Here is a 25,605-nt window from a genome sequence, read left to right as displayed (position 1 = left end):
GTTTCCTGCCATAGAGAGTGAGAATTCCATGTTCATATATGATGATGGCCTCCCAAGAATGCTTCCAAGTCATCAATGACCCCCAGGTAGGGAGAGAACATTTGGCATGGCATCAGTGATACGGAATATGACGTGAGTAGTAGTGGAGCGTCCAGCATCACTGGCCTCCAAACACCTAAAGGTAATCCCCTTTTCAACCTCAATTCTTGTTTTTTCCAACTATTCTATTGAGCTCATAATGGCTTATAATATTGTATAATTTCAGGTGTACATTATTATATATCAGTTTCTATATAGACTGCATCATGTTCACCACCAATAGTCTAGTTTTTATCTGTCACCACACGTATGTGCCTCTTTACCCCTTTCGCCCACCCCCCAATGCCCTTTCCCTCTGGTAACCACTAATCTCTTTGTCCATGTGTTTGTTTATCTTCCACATATGAGTGAAATCATATGGTGTTTTTCATTTTCTCTCTGGCTTATCTTGCTAAACGTAACACCCTTAAGCTTCATCTATATTGTTGCAAATGGGACAATTTTGTCTTTTTTATGGCAGAGCAGTATTCCATTGTATATATATATATATATATACCACATTTTATCCATTCATCAGTCGGTGGGCACTTGGGTGGCTTCCACGTCTTGGCTATTGTGAATAATGCTGCAATGAACATAGGGGTGCATAAGTCTCTTTGAATTGTTGGTTTCAAGTTTTTTTGGATAAATACCCAGTAGTGGGATAGCTGGATCACATGGTATTTCGATTTTTAATTTTTTAAGAAATCTCCGTACTGTTTTCCATAGTGGCTGTACCAGTTTGCATTCCCACCAGCAGTGTATGAGGGTTCCCTTTTCTCCACATCCTCTCCAATATTTGTTATTTTTGGTCTTGGAACTGTAGCCATTCTGACAGGTATAAGGTGATATCTCAGTGTAGTTTTGATTTGCATTTCCCTAATAATTAATGATGTTGAACATCTTTTTGTCTGCCTGTTGGCCATCTGTATATCTTCTTTAGAAAAATGTCTATTCATATCCTCTGCCCATTTTTTGATTGGGTTGTTTGTTTTTATGTTGTTGAGTTGTATGATTTCTTTATCTATTTTTGAAATTAACCCCTTGTCAGATATATGACTTGCAAAGATTTTCTCCCAGTTGGTGGGTTCTCTTTTTGTTTTATTCATGATTTCTTTTGGCTTGCACAAGATTTTTAGTTTGATGTAGTCCCATTTGTTTATTTTTTCTTTTGTTTCCGTTGCCTGAGTAGACATGGTATTCAAAAAGTTGCTTCTAAGACCAAAGTCAGAGTGTGCCACCTATATTTTCTTCTAGGAGTTTTATGGTTTCAGGTCTTACATTCAAGTCTTTAATCCATTTTCAGTTAATTTTTTTGTATGGTGTAAGATATGGTCTACTTTCATTCTTTTGCATGTGGCTGTGGAGTTTTCTCAACATCATTTATTGAAGAGACTTTCCTTTCTCCATTGTACATTCTTGGCTCCTTTGTTGAAGATTAGTTGTCCATAGATGTATAGTTTTATTTCTGGGATTTCAATTCTGTTCCATTGATCCATGTGTCTGTTTTTGTGCCAGTACCATGCTGTTTTAATTATTATAGCTTTATAGTATATTTTGAAGTCAGGCATTGTGATGCCTCCAGCTTCGTTCTTTTTTCTCAGGATCACTGTGGCTATGTGGGGTGTTTTCTTTTTCCATATAAATGTTAGGATTCTTTGTTCTATTTCCATGAAGAATGTCATTGGGATTCTGATTGGGATTGCATTGAATCTACCTACAAGTAACATGGATATTTTAACTACGTTTTTTCTTCCAATCCATGAGTATGGAATATCTTTCCATTTCTTTATGCCTTCTTCAGTTTCTTTCAATATGCCTTATAGTTTTCAGTGTGTAGCTCTTCCACCTCCTTGGTTAAATTTGTTCCTACATATTTTATTCTTTTTGTTGTGATTATAAATGAGATTGTCTTCTTGACTTCTCTCTGCTAGTTTGTTGTTAGTCTATAGAAACGCAACTGATGGGAACTGACCTCATGCCCAATGGTTAAGTTTGCTGTGCTCTGCTTTAGCAGCCGGAGTTTGGTTCCCAGGCGTGGACCAACACCTCTCGTCAGCAGCCATGCTGTGGTGGCAATCCACATACAAAATAGAGGAAGATTGGCACAGATGTTAGCTCAGGGTGAAACTTCCTCAGGAAAAAAGAGAAATGCAACTGATTTTTATAAGTTGCTTTTGTACCCTACAACTTTGCTGTAGTTGTTGATTATTTCTAATAGTTCTCTGGGGGATTCTTTAGGGTTTTCTACATATAGAATCATGTCATCTGCAAACAGCAAGAGTTTCACTTCTTCCTTTCTAATTTGGATACCTTTTATTTCTTTTTCTTGCCTAATTGTTCTAGCCAAAACCTCCAGTACTATGTTGAATAAGAGTGGTGAGAGTGGGCACCCTTGTCATGTTCCTGTTCTCAGAGGGATGGCTTTCAGTTTTCCATCATTAAATATGATGTTGGCTGTGAGCTTGTCATATAAGGCCTTTATTATCTTGAGATACTTTCCTTTTATATCCATTATTGAGAGTTTTTATCATAAATGGATGTTGGATTTTGTCAAATGTTTTCTCTGCATCTGTTGAGATGATCCTGTGGTTTTTGTTCCTCATTTTGTTAATGTGGTGTATCACATTGACTGATTTGCGGATGTTGAACCATCCCTGCATCTCTGGTATAAATCCCACTTGATCATGCTTTATGATCCTTTTAATGTATTGCTGTATTTAGTTTGCCAATATTTTATTGAGGATTTTTGCATCTATGTTCATTAGCAATATTGACCTGTAATTTTCCTTCTTTGTGTTGTCCTTGTCTAGTTTTGGTATCAGGGTAATATTGGCCTCATAGAATGAGTTAGGAAGCATTTTGTATTCTTCAATTTTTTGGAATGGTTTGAGAAGGATAAGTATTAAGTCTTCTTTGAATGTTTGGTAGAATTCTCCAGAGAAGTCATCTGGTCTTGGATTGTAATTTTTTGGGAGGTTATTGATTACAGTTTCAATCTCTGTACTTGTGATTGGTCTATTCAGATTTTCTTTTTCTTCTTGGTTCAGTTTTGGGAGGTTGTGTGAGTCTAAGAATTTATCCATTTCTTCTTGGTTATCCGATTTGTTGGCATATAGCTTTTCATAGTATTCTCTTATAATCCTTTGTGCTTCTGTGGTAACCATTGTAATTTCTCCTCTTTCATTTATAATTTTATTTATTTGAACTTTCTGTCTTTTTTCCTCATTGAGTCTGACTAAGGGTTTTAAAATTTTATCTTCTCAAAGAATCAGCTCTTAGTTTCATTGATCGTTTCTATTAGTTTTTCAGTCTCTGTTTCATTTATTTCTTCTCTAATTTTTATTATTTCCCTCCTTCTGCTGACTTTGGGCTTTGTTTGTTCTTTTTCTAGTTCTGGTAGGTGTCGTTTAAGATTACTTATTTGAGATTTTTCTTGTTTGTTGAGGTGGGCCTGTATTTCTATAAATTTCCATTTAAAACTGCTTTTGCTGCATCCCATAAGATCAACTCCAATTCTTGCTCTAACTGTACATATTTCCTCTCAACAGGTGTACTAAATTCACAAGAAAGTGGTAATTGTGATCCAATTGAATGCTTTATCTACTGTTTTGTGGCGAGTGAAAACTCTTGCTTTTCTTTAGTCTAACAATGCATCATTTCATTAAGCATTAAGTTTTTCTCTCCTCAGGAGCATAAGGAATGTCCTCCTCTTCTCCAGCTTAACATACAAACATTTCCTTTTTCCCTGGCCCTTGGGTGTGATCAATGTGCTATGAGTCCTTTTGATTTGAGCTGATGGGCCCAGTTAGTAGGACTCCTTTGTATACATCTGATACTAGGCACAGTCAAAACACTTGTGTTGGAAAACCTGGAGCTGATGTGTGAAGAATATGCAGATTATGACCTGCTGAATGAAGAGGTACAAGCCAGCCACACAGGGTCAGCAGATAGCTCCCTCCACATCCAAGCTCCCTCTTTGGAAAAGTGAAATCTCCAGGGCCATTGATTGAAAAAATAGTTTCAATACATTCACACAAAGTAAGTAGAGTCACAAGGTTTATTCTTAGAGATCCCAGAATGGGGGTGTAAGGCGCCCAGGGAAGGGCACTCCTCTGTCCCAGGTCACATGCAAGAACGAGAGAGAGAGCAGGACAGCAAGCTGAACTCTGAGTGGTCATTTTAAAAGGTGCCCCAGGAAAAGCAAGGCAGGAACTTATGGTGGGAATCCTAAGCTTGGGTCCTGATCTAAATGTCCAGACTCTGGATGTGAGCAGGATTGTCATACTGTAAAATGCCTACGCAACAACTCAGAATGCCCTTTTTCTCATCACAACACTGTGGCCAGATATTGGCCAGATAGCCTAAGACAACATACCCTAACCCAAAACCAGAAAAAGACTGAGAAACTAACTGGATATTGCTAGATTGTTGGATTTCCAACTTTTGCTTTTTATCACCATGGGCCCAGACATGCATGGTCTGGGCATTGGCAGTGCTAAAGACATCCTTAGGGGGACATAAGGAAATAATAATGCTAGGATGCAGTACTCTGTGCAGTTTACTACTTTTTTTTTTTTTACTTAAATTACTAATTTGTTCATTGTAACTGGTTTGGTTCAGACATGCTTCTCCTTATCCTACCTTGTTCTGGTCCCACTAGGATCGGCCTGAGCTGGGATGTCCATTTTTAATTCCCTTTTAAATCTTTGCTTATCCATTTGATCAAAGAACAGTCTGAAAGCTTTGATCCATTGATTTTTAACAAAGGCTTTGCCATGTTCTGCAGGGCTGGTGTGCATGGATTATGCTCCGGCTCTATTGAGGCTCTGTATTTGTATCTGATTTTTCTCAGCCTTTTATGATTTTTCCATGGGATCTAAGCTTTCTGCACTCTCTTCTCATGAAAGGCATTTTAGACCTCTGTTTGATCTGGGCAGAAAATAGATTTCTCATTGGGCAGAAACCCTGGCATCATGATTCTTGTGTAACATTAAAGGTTCCCCAGCCCTGTCTCCAATGCAGTTCACCATCATTGATACTAGGTCACTTCTTTTGCAATAAGAGAAAGGTTAAGGATGATCAATCAACACTAGAAGAGCCAGGCTGGGTCCCCTTCTATTCGAATCCATTTCCCTTCTATTTGAAATAAGTCAAATAGTTTGCGAACTTCCAACCTAAATAGCAATGCTACTACAGGTTTATTCAGCTCAAGTCAACAAAACTTTAATAGGTAATTACTATGTACCAAATATGTGCTAGATGCAGGAGGTTCAGAGGTGATGTTTCTTGTCTTCAAGAAGCCAGTTAGGAGACATCAACACATACACAAATCTAATAACTTTCATTGTGAGTTCACTGTGTGCTAGGTTTAACACTAAGAGCTTTCCATGATCTCTTGATTCTCAAAATAATATGAAGAACTTTGCCTGAGGTCACTTAGCTTTTTGGTTGCTGAGCGTTGACTTGAGTCCAAGCCTGTTGAGCCAAAGCTGATGTTCCTTCCATTTCATGAGTCTTCCTTTCACTGCAACATACACTGTATTTTCTGGATTTGTAGCAATGATCGTAAGATGCACCACTGCTTTAATAACGTGTTAAGCCAACTGCAAAAAGCACACATCTACCCTCTCAATTACATTCTATTTACAGTCAGAGTTGAGTCTAAGCCTTCGTTCTATTTAGTGAGTCTTCTGGGTGGTTCTAGACTAGTGGTTTGCAAACTTTTGAGAGAAAGAGATCAGGAGGAAGACAGGAGGGAGAAACCTCCTATTGCTTTAAAATTCAATGGAAGCATTAAAACCTCTCTCCCTTCTTAGCACCACATTCCTACATATTTAACCAACACAGGTTGGAGAGTGAGAAGCAGAGAGGCAAGAAATGCATTTTTCAGCATCTTTCTTCCTCCAGGGAAATATGCAGCTCACAACTCCCGAAGCTGAGCAGACATGCTGAGACAGAAATTCCCTGGTCCTACATTCCCTTATCACAGAGCAGGCAGGAGTCCTCCACCTGAGTACCTAACTGCTGGAATCCAGACAAAGGCGGGCCCTGACATCCCTCCTGGAGGCCAGGGTGGGTCTCCTGGGCCCAGAGACACCCCTTTCCCTCCAACTCAGACCTGAGGGGGTGTCAGTGACAGGCCCAGACTTGACAAGTCTCTGCTAGGCTCCCATCTGGCAGGCTCTCCAGGCACAGCAAACGTGCAGTGCACTTTAAAGTTCCTGTCTCTGGACGAGCTCCTGGGCCGTGGCTCTCTCAGGTGTTAGGAGAAGCGGGCTTTCAGCCATGCTTTCTGCTCACTCAGAGCCCCAGCCTGTCAGGAGTTTTCTTAAGTCAAGGTTTGATCCCTGGAGCTCTGGTCAGATGTGATCTCCTGTGGATAGTAGAACACTTGTCTTCCACCAGTCTCTTTATCATGGAGCATTTTGTGGGCTAAAAAGGAGATGGAAAAATGTCAATGAACAGCCCACAAAGGCCTAAAGAAACTCCTAAAGGACTCAAGTATTCTCTGAACAATCCCAGGTCTGCCACGCTGAAGCGGCATGATTCCTCGGTGGCAAGCAACAGAAACTGATCTCAGCTAACTTAAGGACTTTTTTGGAATAAAAGAGGATTGGTTAGAAGGATATAGGGGAGCTCGCAAAATTGAAGGGAGGGTGGAAAAAGCAGGAGACAGGACAAGGCCGGCTCCTTGTATAAGGGCTGGTTCCTGCTGCTTTGTAGCTTTTGGCTTTTGTTGCCATCGTTACAATTAGAAGGCAGCCAATTCCTCCATAATAACTGCTTTCTTTGTCAAATCCTCATTTTAGAATTAGAACATGGCTTATAAAATACTTTATCAATGTTAAATTTCGTGACTTTGATGGCTGCACTGTGGTTACGGTAGAGAAGACCTTTGTCTTAGGAAATGCTGAAGTGTTAAGGGGTAAAAAGGCATGATGTATGCAACCTTCCTTAAAATGATTTGAAGATAAAAAATGTTATATTATTAAAAAGAGAATGATAAATCAAATTAACATTTAAGACAATGAATTTTCTTGAAATTTTTCTGTAAGTTTGGAATTATTTTTAAGTAAACAGCTAAAAACAAAGGAATTTTTTAAAAAGCATGCTCTCCAGATCTTCTCATATAAGATCAGCACAATCCAAATCTCTGGGGTCAGACCCCAGCATCGGGAGATTTTAAGCACCCCAGGGACCGCAGCTGGCAGGCAGGGCTGAGAATCAGGCTAGAGGACTCCAAGGCTCACCCCGTGTTAACACGACACCAAGAGGAGCCTCCAAATTAATAACAACTGTGACTTTAACCATATATAGGCTTAACTGTTTACTATATTTATAGTTTTCATTATAAAAGTAATAGAACCACATTACATAGAAATTGGGAAAAAAAATTTTTAAAGGGAAAAGAAAACGTTGCATATGCATAACATATGCAATGAGAGTATTTTGGTTTATTTCCTCCAAGTATTTTTCAATGTATATATTTAATTCCCAGATAGTATAACACATCGAACATGTGGCTTTAGTGCTGCTATTTTCATTTGACATTGAAAATGTCTTCAGAGAAATCATTGTTGATGATCCTGTACCAAGTGGATGTGCTGTTGTTGACTTGACTGTTCCCCTACTCTTGCACGTTTAGGTTGTCGAGAATTTTTATTATTTTTTTGAATTACAAATAATGCTGCAAGGAACAAATTTGTTCAAAGCAGTGTTTCCATATTTCAAGCCATTTACAGAAGTAGGATTATTGGGTCTGGATATGTCCATTCTCATAGCCCTCAACACATCCTGCCAAATTGCTTTGCAAAAAAGCTTTAACAATTTATTACGTGACCAGCAAGAGATGCTAGTTTTGCAGCATTTGACATTACACATTTCTTGTTGCAAATTTAATATGTGAAAATGTATCAGAAGTAGGCCAGGCCTGGCAGAAGGGAAGGCTTGTTTTTAACTCTTATTCTGTCACTACCCAGCTGTGATGCTTTGAGATTATCCCTTAATCTTTTTTCTGCATTTCATGTATTTATTAAACAAATGCTAACTGAGCACCTATGGAACTCCAGGCACTGTGCTCAGGGCTGGGAATAAGGTAGTGCTGCAGGTCAGGATCCCTGGGAAGCAGACTCTGAAATGGAGATTAGTGTGTAGCGGATTGATTAGGGAGTGCTTTTGGGGATCAGCATGCATGAAGGGAAGCTGATGAATGCAGGACTGGGCAGAGAATGTACCTGCAACAAAGTCTCAATGAAGCTGCAGCCAACCCCACGCACAGCTGGGGATATGCCTTCAAAGCTATACCAACTTGGGGTAAGGGGGCTGGTCTTTTGTGTCCCCACTTTGGTCAGTGACTTGATGCAGGCTGTCCTGGGAAGTGGGCATGACCTTGCGTGAGGCAGCTCTCTTCAGCCCCATCAATTCATGAGGAGGACAGCTGGCTGAGGACTGTGGGTGGCGATGCTCCCGGTGGTTGAGGATCTAAGTCTTTCATTCCTGAAGGGAGATCTGGGTGGTGTATCACAACATTACTGAACGTGGTGAGCAAACTGACAATTGTCCCTGCTCCATGAAGGGGAGACCAACAGACACTGATGTTACAGTCACACACACACACACACACACACGACAAACTGAAAAGCACTCAGAAAGAAAAGTTCTGGATGCCACGAGCATGGAGAGCATGGGGACTTGATCTAATCTGGAGGTTTCAAGGAAGATGTCCTTGAGGAAGTGATATATGAGCTGAGATACGGAGGATAAAAATGAGGCAACCAGGTCAAAGGTGAGCGGGGGTGAAGAGTACATCTGGCAGAGGAAAGAACATGTGCGAAGAGCTGGGCCTGGAGGGAGCAGAGAGCTCAAAGAATTAAGAGAAAAGCAGAGTCGGCATATGGATGACAGCCATAGGGAGTGTGACAGTAACGAGGCTGGGGGAAGCCTATGACCAGATCAGGGGCACTTTCTAGGCCGTGGAAAGGACATCGTTTTTCCACCCCGTGAAGAACGTGAAACCTTTGAAAAGTATTAAGCAGATGGGTGACATAATCTGATTTGCATTTTTAAAACTATTTCTGGCTGTGAAAGATGGATTGAAATGGGGCAAGAAAGGATAAGAGAGACTGATTAGGATGCTAGGAAACATGTGATCATAGCTTAGTCCTAAGTGGTGAAAGTGGACATAGAAAGACGTAGAAAGATTTGGAAGAAATAAAATAGATAGGCCTTGGCATTGCATTAAATTTTGGTGGTGAGGTAGGAGTGTCAAGAATGACTCCACGTTTCTGGATGGTGTCAATGCTGTTCACTGGAGGGAGGCTAGCTTCAGAGTAGACGACACGTTTGGTTTTGCTTGCTCTTGAGCTGAGGTAACAAACAAGCGATACGTTGGGATGGTAATTTGGGGAGAGCACTCTAGAACACACAGGAGGAGTCTGAGGGGAAGATAGACATTTGGCAGCCACTGGCAAATGGCTGGAAATATTAATAACTAGCAGGAGGAATCACCTAGGAGAGATTAGAGAGTGAGAAGGAGGCTTAGTGCCAAACCTTGAGGAACGTGGACATTTAAATTTGTGTAGAGGAGGATAGTCCATCAAAGGAAAGTTAGAAAACAAAGGTAAGTAGGGAAGCTCCTCAGAGAGAGTGGTTCACGGAAGCCAAGAAAAGTGATTCAACAAGGAGGGAGCAGTGAGAAGAGGACTGAGAAGTGACACTGGGCTGAGCAGCTTGTCCTCCATTAGTGAATTAAGTGAATGCCCTGTGGGGTCAGAAGACAGATTGCAGTGGGGTGAGGAGTGAGTGGGTGGTAGGAAATGAAGACAAAGAGCATAGCCACTTTTCAAGGTTGGCTGTGGAGTGTAGTAAATAGAGAGCGGGTAGCTGGAGGGGGCCGTAGGGTTCAAATAGATTTGCTTTTTTATTAATGATATTTGGATGAGAGAGATGTGGATGAGAGAGACATAGCTGAGTGGAAGAAGCTGAAGATTTGGGGGTGGAGAACGATCTATACAGTGAGGTCCCGGAGGAGGGCGGAAGGAAGGGGGTCCTGGGCACAGGAGAAATTAACCTCATCCACATCCGTGGAGGGTCAGAAAGAGCGTCAGTGCAGGTGGAAGGAGGTGCACAGTCTGGTGGCAGTAAGTGGAAGTGTTCTCATTTCTATTTTCCGTATCAAGTAGGAGGCGTGCCATCTGTGTAGAATGAGGGGAAAGTTGTAGTGTTGAAGACAGTGGACAGAGGGGTTGGACTAAGTACTTCGTAAAGCCCTCCAGCCCCAAGTACCTGCAATTTCCAAGTTCAAGCCATTGATAAAGCAACATGTTGGTAGAAGCTAAGAACTGAAGTGGGTTCTACAGATCGGTCCTGGTAAGGCAAGGACCTCTTGGTCAAGGTCTTTGCACTAGAGGGAAATAAACATCTCTAATCCCCGCAGTCTACCTCTAAGATCGGTTGCTCCTAGTTTAAATGAATTACTTCTTCCTTCTGGGCTAGGTCGCTGTCATAACTAGACAGGATCAGCTAGTGGAGACTAACCCTCCTATGCATGCACTTGGCCACGATTCGTTTTTTTGTAGGAACTACATCCACAGGGAATGTGATATAGGCAAGATCCTGTTATATCAGTTTGGCCTGGTAAATTAATAAATGTCTATTCTGTGTCCTCTGGGTACCAGATACCTGGAATGGAGCAGGGAATAAAAAGGAGATATTACCCATCATCCTGGAGCTTACAGTATAGTGGGGAGTCATAATAATAACTAATTAAATTATTCTAAGTGAGTAAAGCGTCATGAGGGAGTAGTTGAGAGTTCTACAGCAGTTAATCTAAGGAGGGCTCCACTTTATTTTAGAGGTGAGAGAAGACTCCCCAGGGAAAATGAATTTAAGAAATGAAGAATGAGCAGGTGTTTGGCTGATGAAAAGACTTAGCTTGTAGGGAGGGATGGGCATCAAAGGGTCATGACATTGAGTTTTAGGAAAGTTATCAGGTCAGTCTTGGGAGAAGCTGGCAATTAGCGGTAGATGACTATAACTTGAAGGTTAGTTACCAATGGACTTGTCCATGATTTATTTTTCTAGATTGGTCTTTGCTGCTTCTGTGATTATTTATTGATCATCCCTGATCAGTGTTTAACCTTTCATATCTGTGAGCTAATGGCTGCCCATTGGAGTCACGGTGGGCAGGGGGAGCTTTCCTAACCGTTTGCTGTTTGAAAGCACCCCAGACCAACCATATTAGAATGACTGGACATGGGGCCTGGTCATTATAATTTTTAGAAAGACTCCAGGTGATTCTAATGTGTAGTTGGCATTGAGACCCACTGTTGTGGGCTCTCGGTGACATGGATACACTGAGGTTTGGTCTCAGGATATCAAATCCCAGGCCTCAGGGTGAGGGTGCAGAATTAGGACAGGAGCATCTACTTCCCTCCGTTCCACCCTCTTCCCTCAAGTACCGCCAGGCATTCCTGCTTCCCCCAGGTCTGAGAGATTTAATTCTTGCATATGTTTGAGTTTCAACAGGCTCTTGCTCTTTCTGTGACATCTGCACTAATCTCAGTAATGTTGGCCTTCTATCATTGCCTAGTTCATATAGGGGAACTCCAGCCAGCCAGCCACCCCTGCCCTCCCTGCAGAGGCCTTTGTCACTGTTCTCCAGCAGAGATGGGTGGCGGGCGGTGTGTCTTCAGCTACTGTCACTACTGCTCTCTGCACTGCTCTCTAAGTCAGATGAATGTTGTTAAATGCAGTGATCTACAATCTTTCGTGCAACTTGCTCTCTCGGGCCTTCCAAACTTTGCCCTGGTCTTTCAGCTTTATCATTCCCTTTATGTAAGTACCAGGAATAAAGTGCCCCAGGTTGAAAATAATAAAGTGAAGTTATCCAGGGTCATGCCCAAAAGAAGCATTTCCCAGCTGAGTCCAGTGTTCACCTCTGTGTATGAAAGGGTGAGTTCCCTTCATCTCTGAGTCTCCTGAGAACTTCAGGCGGGATTTGTCTACTCCGTTTGTTCAGTGGATAGGACCACTGAATGGGGGACTTGGGGACCCTAGCACAAAACAGGTTCCTAGTTGGCTGCCTCGGTAGCTTGGAGCTCCTGAGGTGGCTATGCAGAGAGGCCTTCACCGTCCCCTCCCTATAAAATGAAGGTGGCAATGGGCTGGCTAATTTGACTAGATACTCATGTCAGCTGTTTTCAACATGTTCAACCTTAGCCTCGCCTAACCACACCAGCTATGCTTTTCTCGCAGACTTTTAATACTCCAAATAGGCCTTTCAGTTCTTTAGATTATCTCACTTTGAAGAAAGAGAGTTCCTGGGAGGTCTGATTGTGCATTTCACATTGGTCTCAGGATCTCTTGCATCAAGGAGGGTGCATCTCTACATAATACACTTGGTATTTAGGTCAGTGGCAAAACATATGCAGGGTCATTAATTATTTAAATACGATATTAAAGTCAGGGAGGGGCCCAACCCTTTGAGTGTTTAGAAAGACTTTAAAGGAAGGGATAAGCCCAGTTCTGACATATGCCAGGGCCAAGCCAGGCTGAGTGAGTCACGAGTGAGCCCAAATGTGTTCTCAGACCACTGAGGTCTACTCAGCACCCTTTCACCCAAAGCCCCTCAAGCCTGATCCCTGTCCTCAAACCACTCATCTTCACATGGCACTGTGTAATGCAGGCCCTCGTTGTTTTATTGCTGGGAGAGGCTGGGGTGGAGGCAAAGCCACGCTAGCAGGCAGCCATGAAGCTGAACCAGTAGCCATCACGCAGCGAACACCCAGGAGAGGGCAGAGGGGGTGTGGGGTGTACTCAGACTCTGAGTGCAGACTCCCTGTGACCTAAACAGTCACGTTCCTCTGTAGAGAGAATAGGAGTCAGACAGTAAGTCGATTCTGGATTCTTCTCAAAGATGAATGGCTTTATTGAGGGTCTGACATTTTTAGCCTTCCTTTTGCATCATGCCTATATTCTGGTGCTGTTTTGTTCATTTTGCTTAAAGTCAACAGAGCTGCTTTTCATACACACTTTCCCCACTTTGACAAAATGATCCCGGTCACTTCCATAGGAGGACTTCAGAGGAAGCCTGAATTCCAGACCCAAATACAGCTTTTGAGGCTGGTTTCTGACATTGGACGTGCCATAAACCCTGAGAAAACCATTTCTGAAAAACTGACAATCTCTAATTTAGACAAATCATTCTGCTTTTTTAGCCTATGACTCTGAAAATGATTATTTCCACTTAATTTAGTATCTTTCTTCTCAAGTTAGAATGAACAACTATGTTTCCATCAGGCTAGCTTGCTTTCTTGGCTTAAGTTTGCCCTCTCCAAATTTATCTTCTGCCCTTCCTCTGCTGATGGTCTCATGGTACTGCCAGTCCCACAGTGAGTGTGAAGGAAGAGGAAACTTTTGAACTATTGTCTATAACCCGTGTCTTAATTACATTGAGCATCAAAGAAGGGACATTTTGATGAGTTTTTTCTTTTCTTTAACACAAGCAATGTGCCTTTCTCAGAGACAAATGGTCTGGGTTCTCTGGGGTTCTTTTTCCTCCTGTATAAAATGGAGTGGACTAGAAATTTTCTAAGGCCCCATTCACCTCTAACTCTGTGACCTGAGAAATGGCTTTTTAGTAAAAGTGCCAAGAAGGATGGAGCCATCATGCGTGTCACCCTGGTGACAACTGTGTATGGAACAAAGAGTCCTGGAACAGGAATCAAAGTCCTTGTAGTATAAACCACCATTCCAAAGCTTTAGCTGTGAAAGCTGTAAATGGCGCCATGTTGATCAACTAAAGCAATATATAAATGAAAGTGCCTGGAAAATAAAATCATATACAAGAATCAGAAGTTGCTAGTAGGAGAGGAGCACAGAGACTCCCTCAGAAATCATTTCTTAACATCTGGATTTTAGGTCTCTCGTGAGCTTAAAATATAGCTACATAGAGATTTCTTCCCCCATCCAGTTCCAGCAACTACATTGGAGTTAGAATTTGCCAAAGGTAAGAGCAAGACAAGAGTAATGTGCTAATGGGAAAAGCTATACTTTTAAAATTAGCTAAAGAGAGTGAATGCTGAAAATGAAGGCTTGATTTGAAAGGCATTTTGGAAATCTGCACTGGTTTTGTAACACCAAAATATATTAAAAATTATTACATTAAAAAAAAAAAAGACCTGTTTTCCCAGTAGATTACAGTGGAGACACTCCAGGCTAAAGCCATGAGGCTTCACCGTCATGCCTTAGTCCTGCTCCCAAGTTGCTACGCAAGCTTAGAAAAATAGCTGAATCTCTAAGGTCAAGTTTTCCCAATTACAGTAATGTGGATTAGTAACACATGCTTAAAGGAGTTTTCACATATTTCACTCCTAGTAGATAAATTAAAAGTAATTTATTAAAAAGATTTGTGAAAGTGCTTTAAGTAGTCACATAAAAGTTACCATAATGTAGGCAAGGTACCACATCTGGCTTTACATACCTGGTATGCTCTAAATGTTGTTTATAAATAAAAGCTTATAAATGTGTTAGAAAAGAGATATAAAATGCCTTTATAAAGTGAAGGATCCTTTATAACCCCCAAAATTGGGTCACTGTGTAAGTCTGTGTTTTCAAAAATCAGGTTTTCTAAAAGCACAGTCTACTCACAGTGCCGTTTACATTAAGTGTGAAACTCACAGAGCTATTCATAGAAGTTAGTGATAAGAGCTATCTTCATCTATGTACAACACTTTAATGAGGACCAACCATGTCACTGATCCAGATCCTAAAGAAAACCTCTAACTTTGGAGAAAACATGTATTTCCCTGAGAATTTCAAAATATAGGGCATTAAATAACTATGAATCACAAACAAGCTGGAGGATTTTCAAGGTCACTTTCAATGTCTATCATTTTACTAAGAAGAATACAATAAATTCATTGCGTAGATGAAAATGACATTTATACTACTCAAATATTTGTTGCCTATTGCAGAAGAAACGACCAAGGGAAAATGCTTCCTATTGTATCATCACTAACATAATTCACCCCAAGAAGAGAATAAAATATAAAAATAAAGAACTGATGTGGTAGTATTTGGATATACAGATACACACACTCACATCATCTTTTTGTTTCCTGATTTAACAAAGAAAATGTTCTAGGGAAACCGCATACCTGGTTGAAAAGTCTGGTAATCTTTCCTTCCTTGATTTTCTGCAGGACTTACTGTCTCTATGAATCATTTGGCATGGGTGAACTGTCTTATATCTTTTCATGCACGTATTTCTTGTCTGTACCACTAGAAAGTGAACTCCTGGAAGGAAGTTCCCTGGGATGCTAAGCGCCCTGAAGCTAACTGGGTGCCTTAATCATTGATTGACATGTGCATTTGCAGGGAGGAGCCTGGTGAGATACACTTAAAACTTTTATTCATTGATTTACAAAATGTACAATATTTACACAATTTAGGCATTAATCCCATATTGACATGAACACCGTGAGGAGTCTAAAAATAAATAAGTGGCACATAGGTTAATATACATATCGCGGCTCTTTGCACTTCAGGCCGCGTCACTAGTGGTGGGATGTAATGGAAAGTTTAATGTGGTGGAAAAGTCAGATGGATGACCAGTCCTGGGCCTTCCACCTGAATGGCCCTTCCTTGGCTCCGTGAGGCTGTGGATGGCGAACAAACCATTTTCTTTCAAGAGAATGAAATACTAGTCATTCTGACAGGCACACAGGGTGCACATAGCCACATCCGTGTGGAATGTGCAGTGACTCCCTGGGTGGCAGATGAGTTCGCACCATTGTAGACCTGGTCCCTGCACACCAGCCAGGGAGGCTTTGGAGTAGTCGCTTTTTCGTTAAGAACCAACATTTGGACTTTTTCTCTTACTCAAATCGCATGCAGTACTTGGAAGGTGTCAGTGGAGAGTGACCATGCAAAAAATGGTACTTGTAGATATGTACAACATCAAATTTTCATTGTCTTTATAGCATCTTTAGATGTAGGATTAACCTGTCTCCTCTTTTAGCAAGAGGAATGAATGAGGAAGCCATACCTCCACCCCCCAAAGAAAAACACCATCTGGGGACACATGCAAATGGCATCCTGCAGAGGCAGGACCAGACAAACTCCACGTGATAAGATGGACAAATTTCTTGGTCAGGCTTGGCAGTTTTCCTAGGGGTGGTAATTCCACCTTCCCTTCCTCTTTAATCCCACCTCACCCAATATAACCGAAATCGGAAGGAAAAGGCTTCATGTTATTGAGCTCCTTCGAGCCTCAGTACCTTCATCTGTAAAGTGTAAATACTAGTAATACTCCTTTCAGGGGGCTTGCAGGGATTATATGACCAAACTTATGTAAAGTGCTTAGCATAGTGCCTGGCACATAAGAGGTGCTTAATAAATGTCTTGCTTTCTCTCTCCCTCCTTCCCCCACTCCAATTATAAGCAACATATTGACAAGCCTACAAAACTGATTTAAGGCCATTTGATGCAATTTAGATTATTCCGCAGCAGAGTTACCACTGTCAGTTCATATTTGGTCCCTGAGGGGGTCTCATTTTATGAGCCAGAGACATTTTCCTGGGTAGGGTAGATGGACCCTGACAACACTCTCCACTTTATGAGCAGTGGCTCTACCAAATTTCATGCAAATATGCCCCATAACCCTACAGAGAAACTCATAGTAGTGACGGTCACCACCTGAAATCTTCTGAGACAACACCACGGGGAAACCATGGGCAAAAACCTTGAGGCCAACACCTTACTCTTGCTCACAACATAAGTTAACTTTTTTCAACACTGGTGCAAGTATTATAGATAACTTTCAACAACCATATATTACAATCTCTACCACTGTTGAAAAATAAGTATTCTAATTTGATCGTTTTGTCAGAATAAAGAATTTTTTACAATATATTTTAGTTTATGCCATACAAAAATAAATATTGTATAAATGATTTACAAGGAAGAAGAAAAAAACATAACTCGGGGTGCCCAAAATATAGGAAGGATGGTGAAAATTTTACTATCTACTTGAAAAGCAATCATTTAAAAGAATAAAAACTTCCCATTGGGTCTCCTTACTAGTCTCACGATCACTCCACTGGTCCACTTACTGCTCATCCTAGGATATTATGTCTTCTTTCCCTATCAGCTTAATGCTGAATCTTCCCCCTAAAGTCACTGGGGATTTGAAAGAGGAGGAATGGAGGGCTCTTTGGCAGTATGAAGTGCAGATGGAAGATGATCTAGCTAAGCTACTTACTGGGCCCTCACCATGAACTAGGATCAACCTGCACACATCTCTTTCCTCTCATTCTGAAATCCAATCTCTCTCAAGATTAGTTATGTATGAACAGAACCCCATGACTGAAGAGAACAACCCCAGCCCGCTTTGGGACTCTTTGGATACCCATTGGTGCAGGTAAAATCCAGGATCTCACGAAGCACAATTAGGTGCCAAATCAAGGCCAATCTCACCAGTTATATGAAGAGATATAGCTAGTTTATGGATGCTAGTTCCGTTAAGTTGGGAAAAACCCTTCTTCATCCACCACTCTCCCCATACAACAAACTTGTATGTATTGCCTTTTTATCTCCCACACAGAGCAGAGGGAATATGATTCCCACTACTGCAAGAAAAATGTTGGGAAAATTAAATTGGACAATTGCTTACTACTTTTTCAAGACTCATTCAGAATCTCACCGGAAATAGTCCATTCATTTTTGAATTAAAGTCTTAAAATTCTAAAGCTATAAATGAATTCATAATTATATTTAAACCAGTGGTCCTTTACCTTTCTCCTGAAAAACACACATCTACGCATGTCCATATAACATATTGCCTAACATCTTAGAGGGTCCCAGGACCTCCTGTAGCTCACACACACATTCCAGATTAAGAGCCCCAGAGCTCAATAAATGCAGAACTATTTCCCAGTGTGAATACAAAGGTTTGTGGTATAGAACGCAGGGTTTGTTTGGGGGCAGGCTGGCTTTGATGAGGTCTTGAACTTGAAATGACTACACTGAAGCAATGCTTGTTCCTCATGACAAGTGGAAATGCTTGGCCGTGAAGACATCTGTGAGTATTGTGGTTTCACGTGTGTAACTATTGTCAGGCCAACGACTCATGCATGACTATGGACCATTGAGATCCCCAGGGATCGCTACTATACATGACGCCTTTGAGCTGCTATAATGTGAGTCCCAACCACACCCACAAGCAGGACACTATCACTGACATGCAGTGTGGGTGTCCGTTTGTCTGATTTATGGGTGATGTTGTGGCAAATGTGGCGTCAGTTTCATTTCGGGGAAGCGGCAAGTTACAGATATTTCCTTCACAACAGGAAGTGCAGACCTGAAAGAAAGGAAGAACAAAAAGGTGATGAGCAGCTGGCAGGTCTTGGAAGGAGGCAGGAATTTCTGAAGGAACTGTCTCCCTCACAGCAAGACAAATGAAAATTACCTGTCCTACAACAGACACCAACCCTGCATTTAAGGGGGTGGGATGAAATTTCACCTGGAAACAATGTGGTCAAAATGAAACACCCTGGACTAAGATTCAAGGGACATGGGTTCTGTTTTTGACATCCCACCATGTGGTTAATACAGTTTTCCAACCTTTCTAGGTCTCAGCTATTCCATCTGTGAAATGGGGATTGTAATACCCTACCTTTCTCAAAGAGGCTCTTTCCAACTACTTGAGGAAGCTGTTAAGAGGATAAACTTTCACTTGCCAACTTTTCACAGTGAAAGTCAAGTGGCAACAACCCAACTAATTTAAACTTCGATATTTACTATCATTAGAACTATCTGCATAATTATCTCCATTCTTATTGACGAGTTAAAGTTTGAAGGGTTTTCATTAATGCAATTACTCTTGCTTTATACTACTTTATTCATGGATCATAAGAAGGAAAGAAAACCAAAGGATTACTGACAGATATTATTTTAGGCCATGGCTACAGGAAGTACAGATCAGCAGCTTCAGCATCATCTGGGAGCTTATTAGAAATGCAGGATCTCAAAGCTGGCCCCAAACTTAGTGAATTAGAGTCTGCATTTTAACAAGATCCCCAAGTGATTCATTTGCACAGTAATGTTTGAAGAGCTTTATAATGGTTCGTATCCTATAGTCATTATCCTGCAGAGATCTGAGTCTGATCGCAGTTGACACAGGTTAGGAAGACATCATAATGTTGAGGAGAGAAAACCGAGGTCAGAAGTGAGTTTGAAGTCTGTCTCTGTCACTTACCAGCTGTGTGACCTGAGCACATGATGTCACTTCTTTGATCTATAACTTCCTCCTTGGTAAGGTAGCCACAATAATGCCTGAGAGCCAAGCCTAACTTGCTGGGGGGGTGGGGGGGGGAGCGAGGTGTGGGGGTGGCACAGGGGCAGGTTGGTAAAGCCCTTGGGTTTTCTTTTAATATTTCAAGCCAGGAACAAGTAGGCAGATTATATTTTAAAATGTAATTCTTAATGTATTTGACAAGTTGCTTGAAAATTGGGTGTCTTCTTAAGAGAAAGAAGCCCGTACTAACAGTGCCATTCCAGGGTACTGAGAATGGGAGTTGCTCCCAACCACCAGGAAGGCAGCCTGATGGGGAGACGCAGGCAGATTCCAAGTAAAGACCAAGGCCTGATGTACAAGATCATATGTACAGCCAGCTCTGCACAACCAGCAGGAGAGTCAGCGCATTCCCCACTCCAAGCATGAGTCGGACCACCACTCTCTGCTTCTTTCTATTCTCCTTTGAGGCTGCCCTCGAAGTTCCTTTCACACTGAGTGCTTCTATACAGGCACCAGATGGAGTTTAAGGGAAGCAAACCCACAAGGAGATGGTTCTCTCATCACCTACTCAAATGATTCAGTAGCCAAGGGATACCTTCCCCAAATCAGCATCCCAATAAAGACACAAGCCTCACTTTATAGACAGTTATCAAAGCTAAATTGCTGTGGCCATTCCCAGATGAATGAATTGTTGGTACATCTGCAATGCTTTACCATTGATCCCTTGCTCCTCTTCCTTCTGGTAGTTCTATTACTTTCTTCTGAGTGAGGAAAGGGCTTACAATAATTTTCAATCCCCTCTTGGTGTTGTGTTTACATAACTTATACTGGTTGTCCTATGCCCTCTTATAAATTTTTATTCTTTTAGAGCAAACAGGAAAGGAAGCATCTTCTCATAATGGTACAAAGACAGACAAAAGCCAGCCTACATGGGGGAGTAAGAATTTGCTCATGAACACTGGCAGGCGTCTGGAGCGGAGGAAGGCTGACTATGTTGTACCGGTCACTTGCTTTGTTGCCCAGACCTTGTGGCCTTCACGCTCAGAGTCTCTGCAGCCAGTGGACAAGCAATCTTCCAGTGGAACGCAGCGTTTGGTGACAGAGATGCTGTTTCCTGTGACTTCCATTGTGTGCTGAGTGTAGCAGTATCTGGTCTCTGTCAACAGATAAAATACATTTTAATGGAGATGGGAAATGTTAGCCCAACCCGCCTGAAAGGGAAATGACAGGATTGTCAACACCACTGTCCTGAAAAGATCAAACAGCACATGGGATGTACACTGGGTTGAGTTCGTGTCCAATCCCAGAGATATCCTTGGAGAGATCCACTTCACCCTGGTAGGAGGAGGGCCTTCTGAAGCACAGTGGCCTCTCTGCCTGTCCTAATCCCCATAAATCAAGATACAGCGGTATCACTCTTTGCCTTTCAACAAATTTTGCCACTGTATTGATTTTTATTTTTACGGAAGGAGAGGTTTGGAGGGATAATTTAGTAGGTGAGAGTCATAGCAATTTTCAGGAAGATGAGGAGGTGAAAAAGTACAAAGAACACAGGGTTAAAAGAAAAGAAGTTAGGCAGGTAACAATGATTTTCAAGGAGATAAAAGACTATAGTAGAGGCTGGGATGTGTGTGTGTGTGTGTGTGTGTGTGTGTGTGTGTGTTTTGGAAACAGCTATTCCCAAGTAAGGCCAGAAGAATTAAAAATAGATTCATTTTATCTGGAGAAAATGACTTTATCCAAAAGAAAGAACTTCTTGTCAATGAGCATAGCTGGATCCAAGAATTCATTACAGAAGAAAGCTAACCCAACAATGAAGGCGTTCCAAAATTAAGGCGCATCATCTCTCCTGAGCATAATTTCAGGGTCTTTCTAGGATGGCACATGAAGACCAGGATGTGAGTTTCTAGGGTCCCTCTAAGTCTTAGAAGTCTGAAAACTTGAGATTTACTACAAAATTCCACAGAGAATTTTTTTTTAAATTTGTAATTTAAAGACTAAAGAAAAATGGCTTTGTCAGTGTAATTCTTTAAGGCCTCTAGGTGGTGTTCAGCTTTCTAAGCCTGGGATTTAGGAGAACGTTCCTGCTCCACTTTCAGATTGAAAAAGAAAATGAATAATTCTTAAGAAATGTCACTGAGCTGTTTTTCATCCATATCTTAGACTCAACTTTGCATGCTTTATACATTCTGGATATTTAGTGGCTAATATGGAATTATGACCTTCTATGCTATTATTTATTAGGCAATAAAAGTTACTCCTCATCAGATTCTGTCATAATTTTGACAGCATTGAACCAAAATACTAATGTCCAAAGAAAAAAAGCTTGAGAATTTTAGACCCTGAGACTGAGCTAATATAGACCACAGTGACACATCTTGGGAGTCATGAAAATTCCGGCATTTTAATAATCTTCCTAGACACCCTGACTTGTCAGGAACCCGAGTGGCCTCCGACAGTCTTGCTAAGGGCAGGGACTTTCCCAATGGCGGCACTACTGGTGGGTGTACCTGGACTGAGTCTGCATCAATGTCCTCCCCCAAATGCTGTCTCCACACTGCACCTCAACCAGAATTTTGTCATTGGGACCAGAATAAGGCAGTCCCTAGCTTGCTCAGGATCCTAGAGAGCTCTTTGGGAGAAGGGTAAGTAAGGTCACCCTATGAGCTCACAAGAAAAGTTGAAAGTTTTGCACCCGGCAATGATTCTCCCAAAGCTCTAACATATTTTAAAATTGGAGGGACTGTTTTTCTGATGAAGAGGAGGTGGTAGCTCTCCTCTGATTTCTTTATATTTTTAAGCCTTTGGCAGGTTTTAACAAATGGAGGTCAGTGCCCGGAGAGATGTGCCATGTCTTCCGGAGAGAACTGGTTTGCTTCTTTACTATCAGACTCGGAAGTTTATGGCCATGAGAGGTGCGCCGTTCCCACCCCCATCCCAACTTGAGATGCTCAAGAAAGCAATAAAAACAGGAATGTCCTTATCTCCTGTCTCCTCTTCCTGCAGACAACCAGGAGCAGCTGCCCGAGGCTTTATTGCTCCAAATGTAAATCTGAGCAGATAAGATCACACATTTATGGAATAAGTAAATCATTACATGGTTTCAGTTTTGGAAATTAGGTTTGTCCCCCAAGTATTGAATTCTCTTGTTTTAAGTAAGCCTTAAAATAATTGCTGAACTTTGATACAACTACTTTTTATTCATACTTTTATGTCCATATCAAACTCTTTTAATTTATTAATTGGAAGCTATTCCATAGAATGAAAGTAGAGACAAATATAAATCTTTTTTTTTCAGGAAAATAAGTATGAGCCCAGTACCTAATAAGCCAATTCTTGCCATTCTAGGGGGAGAAAGGCAATCAGTGATGAGGCTGAATAAGAATTTTTCTTATACTTCAACCAAGTACAATCCATAAAACAAAGATATATTGAGAATACCCATTACTTCCAGCAGTAGAGACCTTAGATCTGAAGCAGAAATCCCTTAAAAGTATCCATTCCACCTCTCATCTTACAAAATTCTCATGTGAGTTATGAAATGTTAATGTGGACAAAGGTTCTGTGTTTAAATAAGTTTTGGAAATGCTCAAAGTTGAACAGGTTTCTTTAGCGCACAACTTAAGACAGCTTTGAGTTTGTATTGTGATCTCCAAGGGGATGGGGGCAAGCAGGCACCCAAATCTTGGACTTCCCAAGCAGAACTAGGTGGACACATGTGGCTTATCACTGGACTGCAGAATTGACAAAAACCGAGGTTCAGCGACAGAGCCTTGCTCTCCATGCATTTTGAATAATCCTTGGGTTAGTAATGAGGTTATATGAGAATCAAGCCTGCTGATAACTTCACACTAAAAGGATTTCAAAGGCTTTTATCTAAAAGATAAAAGATGGATTTGAATTTCTACCAGGTTAGTTTCAGCCTCTAAAATCTCATATTCTGCAACTGCATGGTATTCCCAGAGGTTGTGAAACAAAACTCTTTTACTGTGAGATTCACAGGCATTCAGCTAAAATCAGAACTGGGTAAGAGCGTTTAATCAACTATTGGATAACACAAAATATAATTTTCATGAGATTCACAGACACACACACACGGAAATACCATAACGTAGTTCTGAAATCAAGAAAAGATTCAAAGCTTTTAATTTCCATTTACCCACCAATATTCAGTTTCCAATAACAGAAACTGTATTTAAACAAAATATACACAAAATGATTTGAACTAAAAATGACTAACTCTTTAAAAAAAGGCTTTCTCAACACTCAGTTATTCTCTGTGGCTCCATTAGTTCTAGTTCCTTTACAAACTATACGTATAATGTATGTATATATACATACATATGTATGTATTCAATTCACCATGTGCAAGAAAGTTAATGGGAGGAAAATAAGTTTAATCATAATATTACAAATTATATTGAAAAATAAAAGGCTAGTGGCATCTGCCAGCACACGCCCTGCCTGATTCCCTACTGTGCACTCAGCCCTTCACATCCTGTTAAGCTCCTTCCAGGTCTTCTAAGTGTCGAATCAATGCCCTTCTGCCATATCTGATCCCGAAGGATTTCTTTGCAGCTTTGGGATCTACTATATATAATCTTCTCTGTGGGATTCTCCTCCCTGGACTTCAGAGTTTCATTTTCTGCATCTCTGATCTCTTCTCTTCCAAAACTTTCCCTAACCTGAAGGTAGATATTCCCCCATGTTCTGTTCTTGAACCTCTTCTCACTCAAGTCACCTCATCCAATCTCCACTGAAACATCTTCAGTCTGATTCTCACTCTTGAGCTATAAAACCAAATTTCCAACTGAGAAGTCTCCTGGACATTGCCAGCAGGACCTCGAGGACACCTCATGTGTCTCAAACCAATCACATTACCTTCCTCCCCATCTTACCTGTTTATCTTCCTGTGTTTCTATCTCAGGAAGGGACATCTGAGATGTGGCACCTCCATCTTGGACTAGAAACTTCAGAATCGGCTGAGACTTCTCTTCCCAAGGTGAGTGTCTCCAAGTCCTCTGAAATGTCTCCATTATCCATCTAATATTTTCTGCTCCATTTTCCATTTCCTCAGTGCAGGACCTGTGCACTTTGTCATCACTTCTTGTGTTCTTTGTCTCTGACCTCTCTCCTTTCTAATGCAGGTGCCAACAACCAACAACCACCAGATAGATGACTGAAACCAAGGTCAGATCATGCCACTCACTCACTGCCTATGAAAGCATGAAGACCACCGAGCTGTCAAGGAGCCCTGACTCCACACTGCTAGGTTTATTTGGCCTACCAGAATGGCCAGTAGATGATCTGTTGTTTTCTCTTTGCCCCTGAAGCTGTTTGTCAAGAGTATGGGAACAACAGTGCTTCCCTGGTAGAAGCAACAATTACATTTATAACTCAGAGCTTGGCATTTGAAACTCAGCAGTTATTATTGAAGGTTCTCGTTGATCTAGGTCCCAGACTACCTCGTCAATGCCTACTAGATACCTTGAGCCACCATGCCATAACTTCTGACCATTCTTTACAACACAAGATTTTTTCCTATCTTCTGCTCCTAGAAACTTGATGTTCTTCAAGGCTCAATCCAAATATGATGAATTCCATGATATCTTCTTTGATTTGCCTCCCAACCAGGTTGACAGCCTTTCTTAGCTTTCTTATTTGATTTTTCTTCTAGATAAGGGTTTCTCAACCTTGGCACAATTGGCATATATTTTTTACTGGCTGATTTTGTTTGTTTTTTAATTAAACTTTTTATTTTGAGATAATTATAGATACACATGCATTTGTAAGAAATAATACAGAAAAATCCCATGTACCTTTTACCCAACTTCCCCAAATGGCAACATATTGTAAAACTATAGTACAATATCACAATCAGGATACTGACATTTTATACTCACATCCCCCTCTTTCCCGCCTCCACTCCCTCCTTAACCCTTCAGGTAGCCACTAATCTGTGCACCATTTCTATAACTTTGTTATATCAAGGATGTTATGGAAATAGAACCATACAGTACGTAAACTTTTGGGATTGCGTATTTTCACTCAGCCTAATTCACTTGAGTTATCCAGGTTGTTGTGTGTATCAACAGTTTGTAAATTTTTCTTGCTGAGGAGTATTCCATGGTATGCATGTACCAAAGTTGGTTTAATCATTCACCCATTGAAAGGATATCTAGGTTGGAAATATTATTAATAAAGTTGCTATCAACATTTGTATAGAG

At 41.1% G+C, this 25,605-nt stretch overlaps 1 protein-coding gene and 1 long non-coding RNA gene across 9 annotated transcripts in view; one reads left to right on the top strand and one right to left on the bottom strand.

Moving 5' to 3' along the window:
* Window positions 1–25,605, top strand: LOC111768899 (uncharacterized). The gene is made up of 3 exons (XR_002801542.2): window positions 1–86; window positions 24,306–24,380; window positions 24,526–25,605. It is a non-coding gene; the product is annotated as an uncharacterized lncRNA (long non-coding RNA).
* LYPD6 (LY6/PLAUR domain containing 6) overlaps window positions 15,477–25,605 on the bottom strand; it is a 127,436-nt gene continuing 117,307 nt past the window's right edge. For 4 of the 8 annotated variants that reach the window (XM_023622866.2, XM_023622864.2, XM_070240909.1 and 1 more), the window contains 2 exons: window positions 20,404–20,534; window positions 15,477–18,442 (listed from right to left, as the gene is read on the bottom strand). In XM_023622866.2, the coding sequence (XP_023478634.1) occupies window positions 18,275–18,442; window positions 20,404–20,534 (299 nt within the window). In that variant the 3' untranslated portion in view covers window positions 15,477–18,274. Of the gene's footprint in view, window positions 18,443–20,307; window positions 20,535–25,605 lie in introns of all 8 variants that reach the window. The other 4 variants (XR_011428209.1, XR_002801541.2, XM_070240910.1 and 1 more) reach the window with 2 other exon arrangements.

The sequence above is a fragment of the Equus caballus genome, chromosome 18 (assembly GCF_041296265.1).
Source record: "Equus caballus isolate H_3958 breed thoroughbred chromosome 18, TB-T2T, whole genome shotgun sequence".
NCBI classification, from domain to species: domain Eukaryota; kingdom Metazoa; phylum Chordata; class Mammalia; order Perissodactyla; family Equidae; genus Equus; species Equus caballus.
This window is presented reverse-complemented; position numbering and strand designations above follow the sequence as displayed.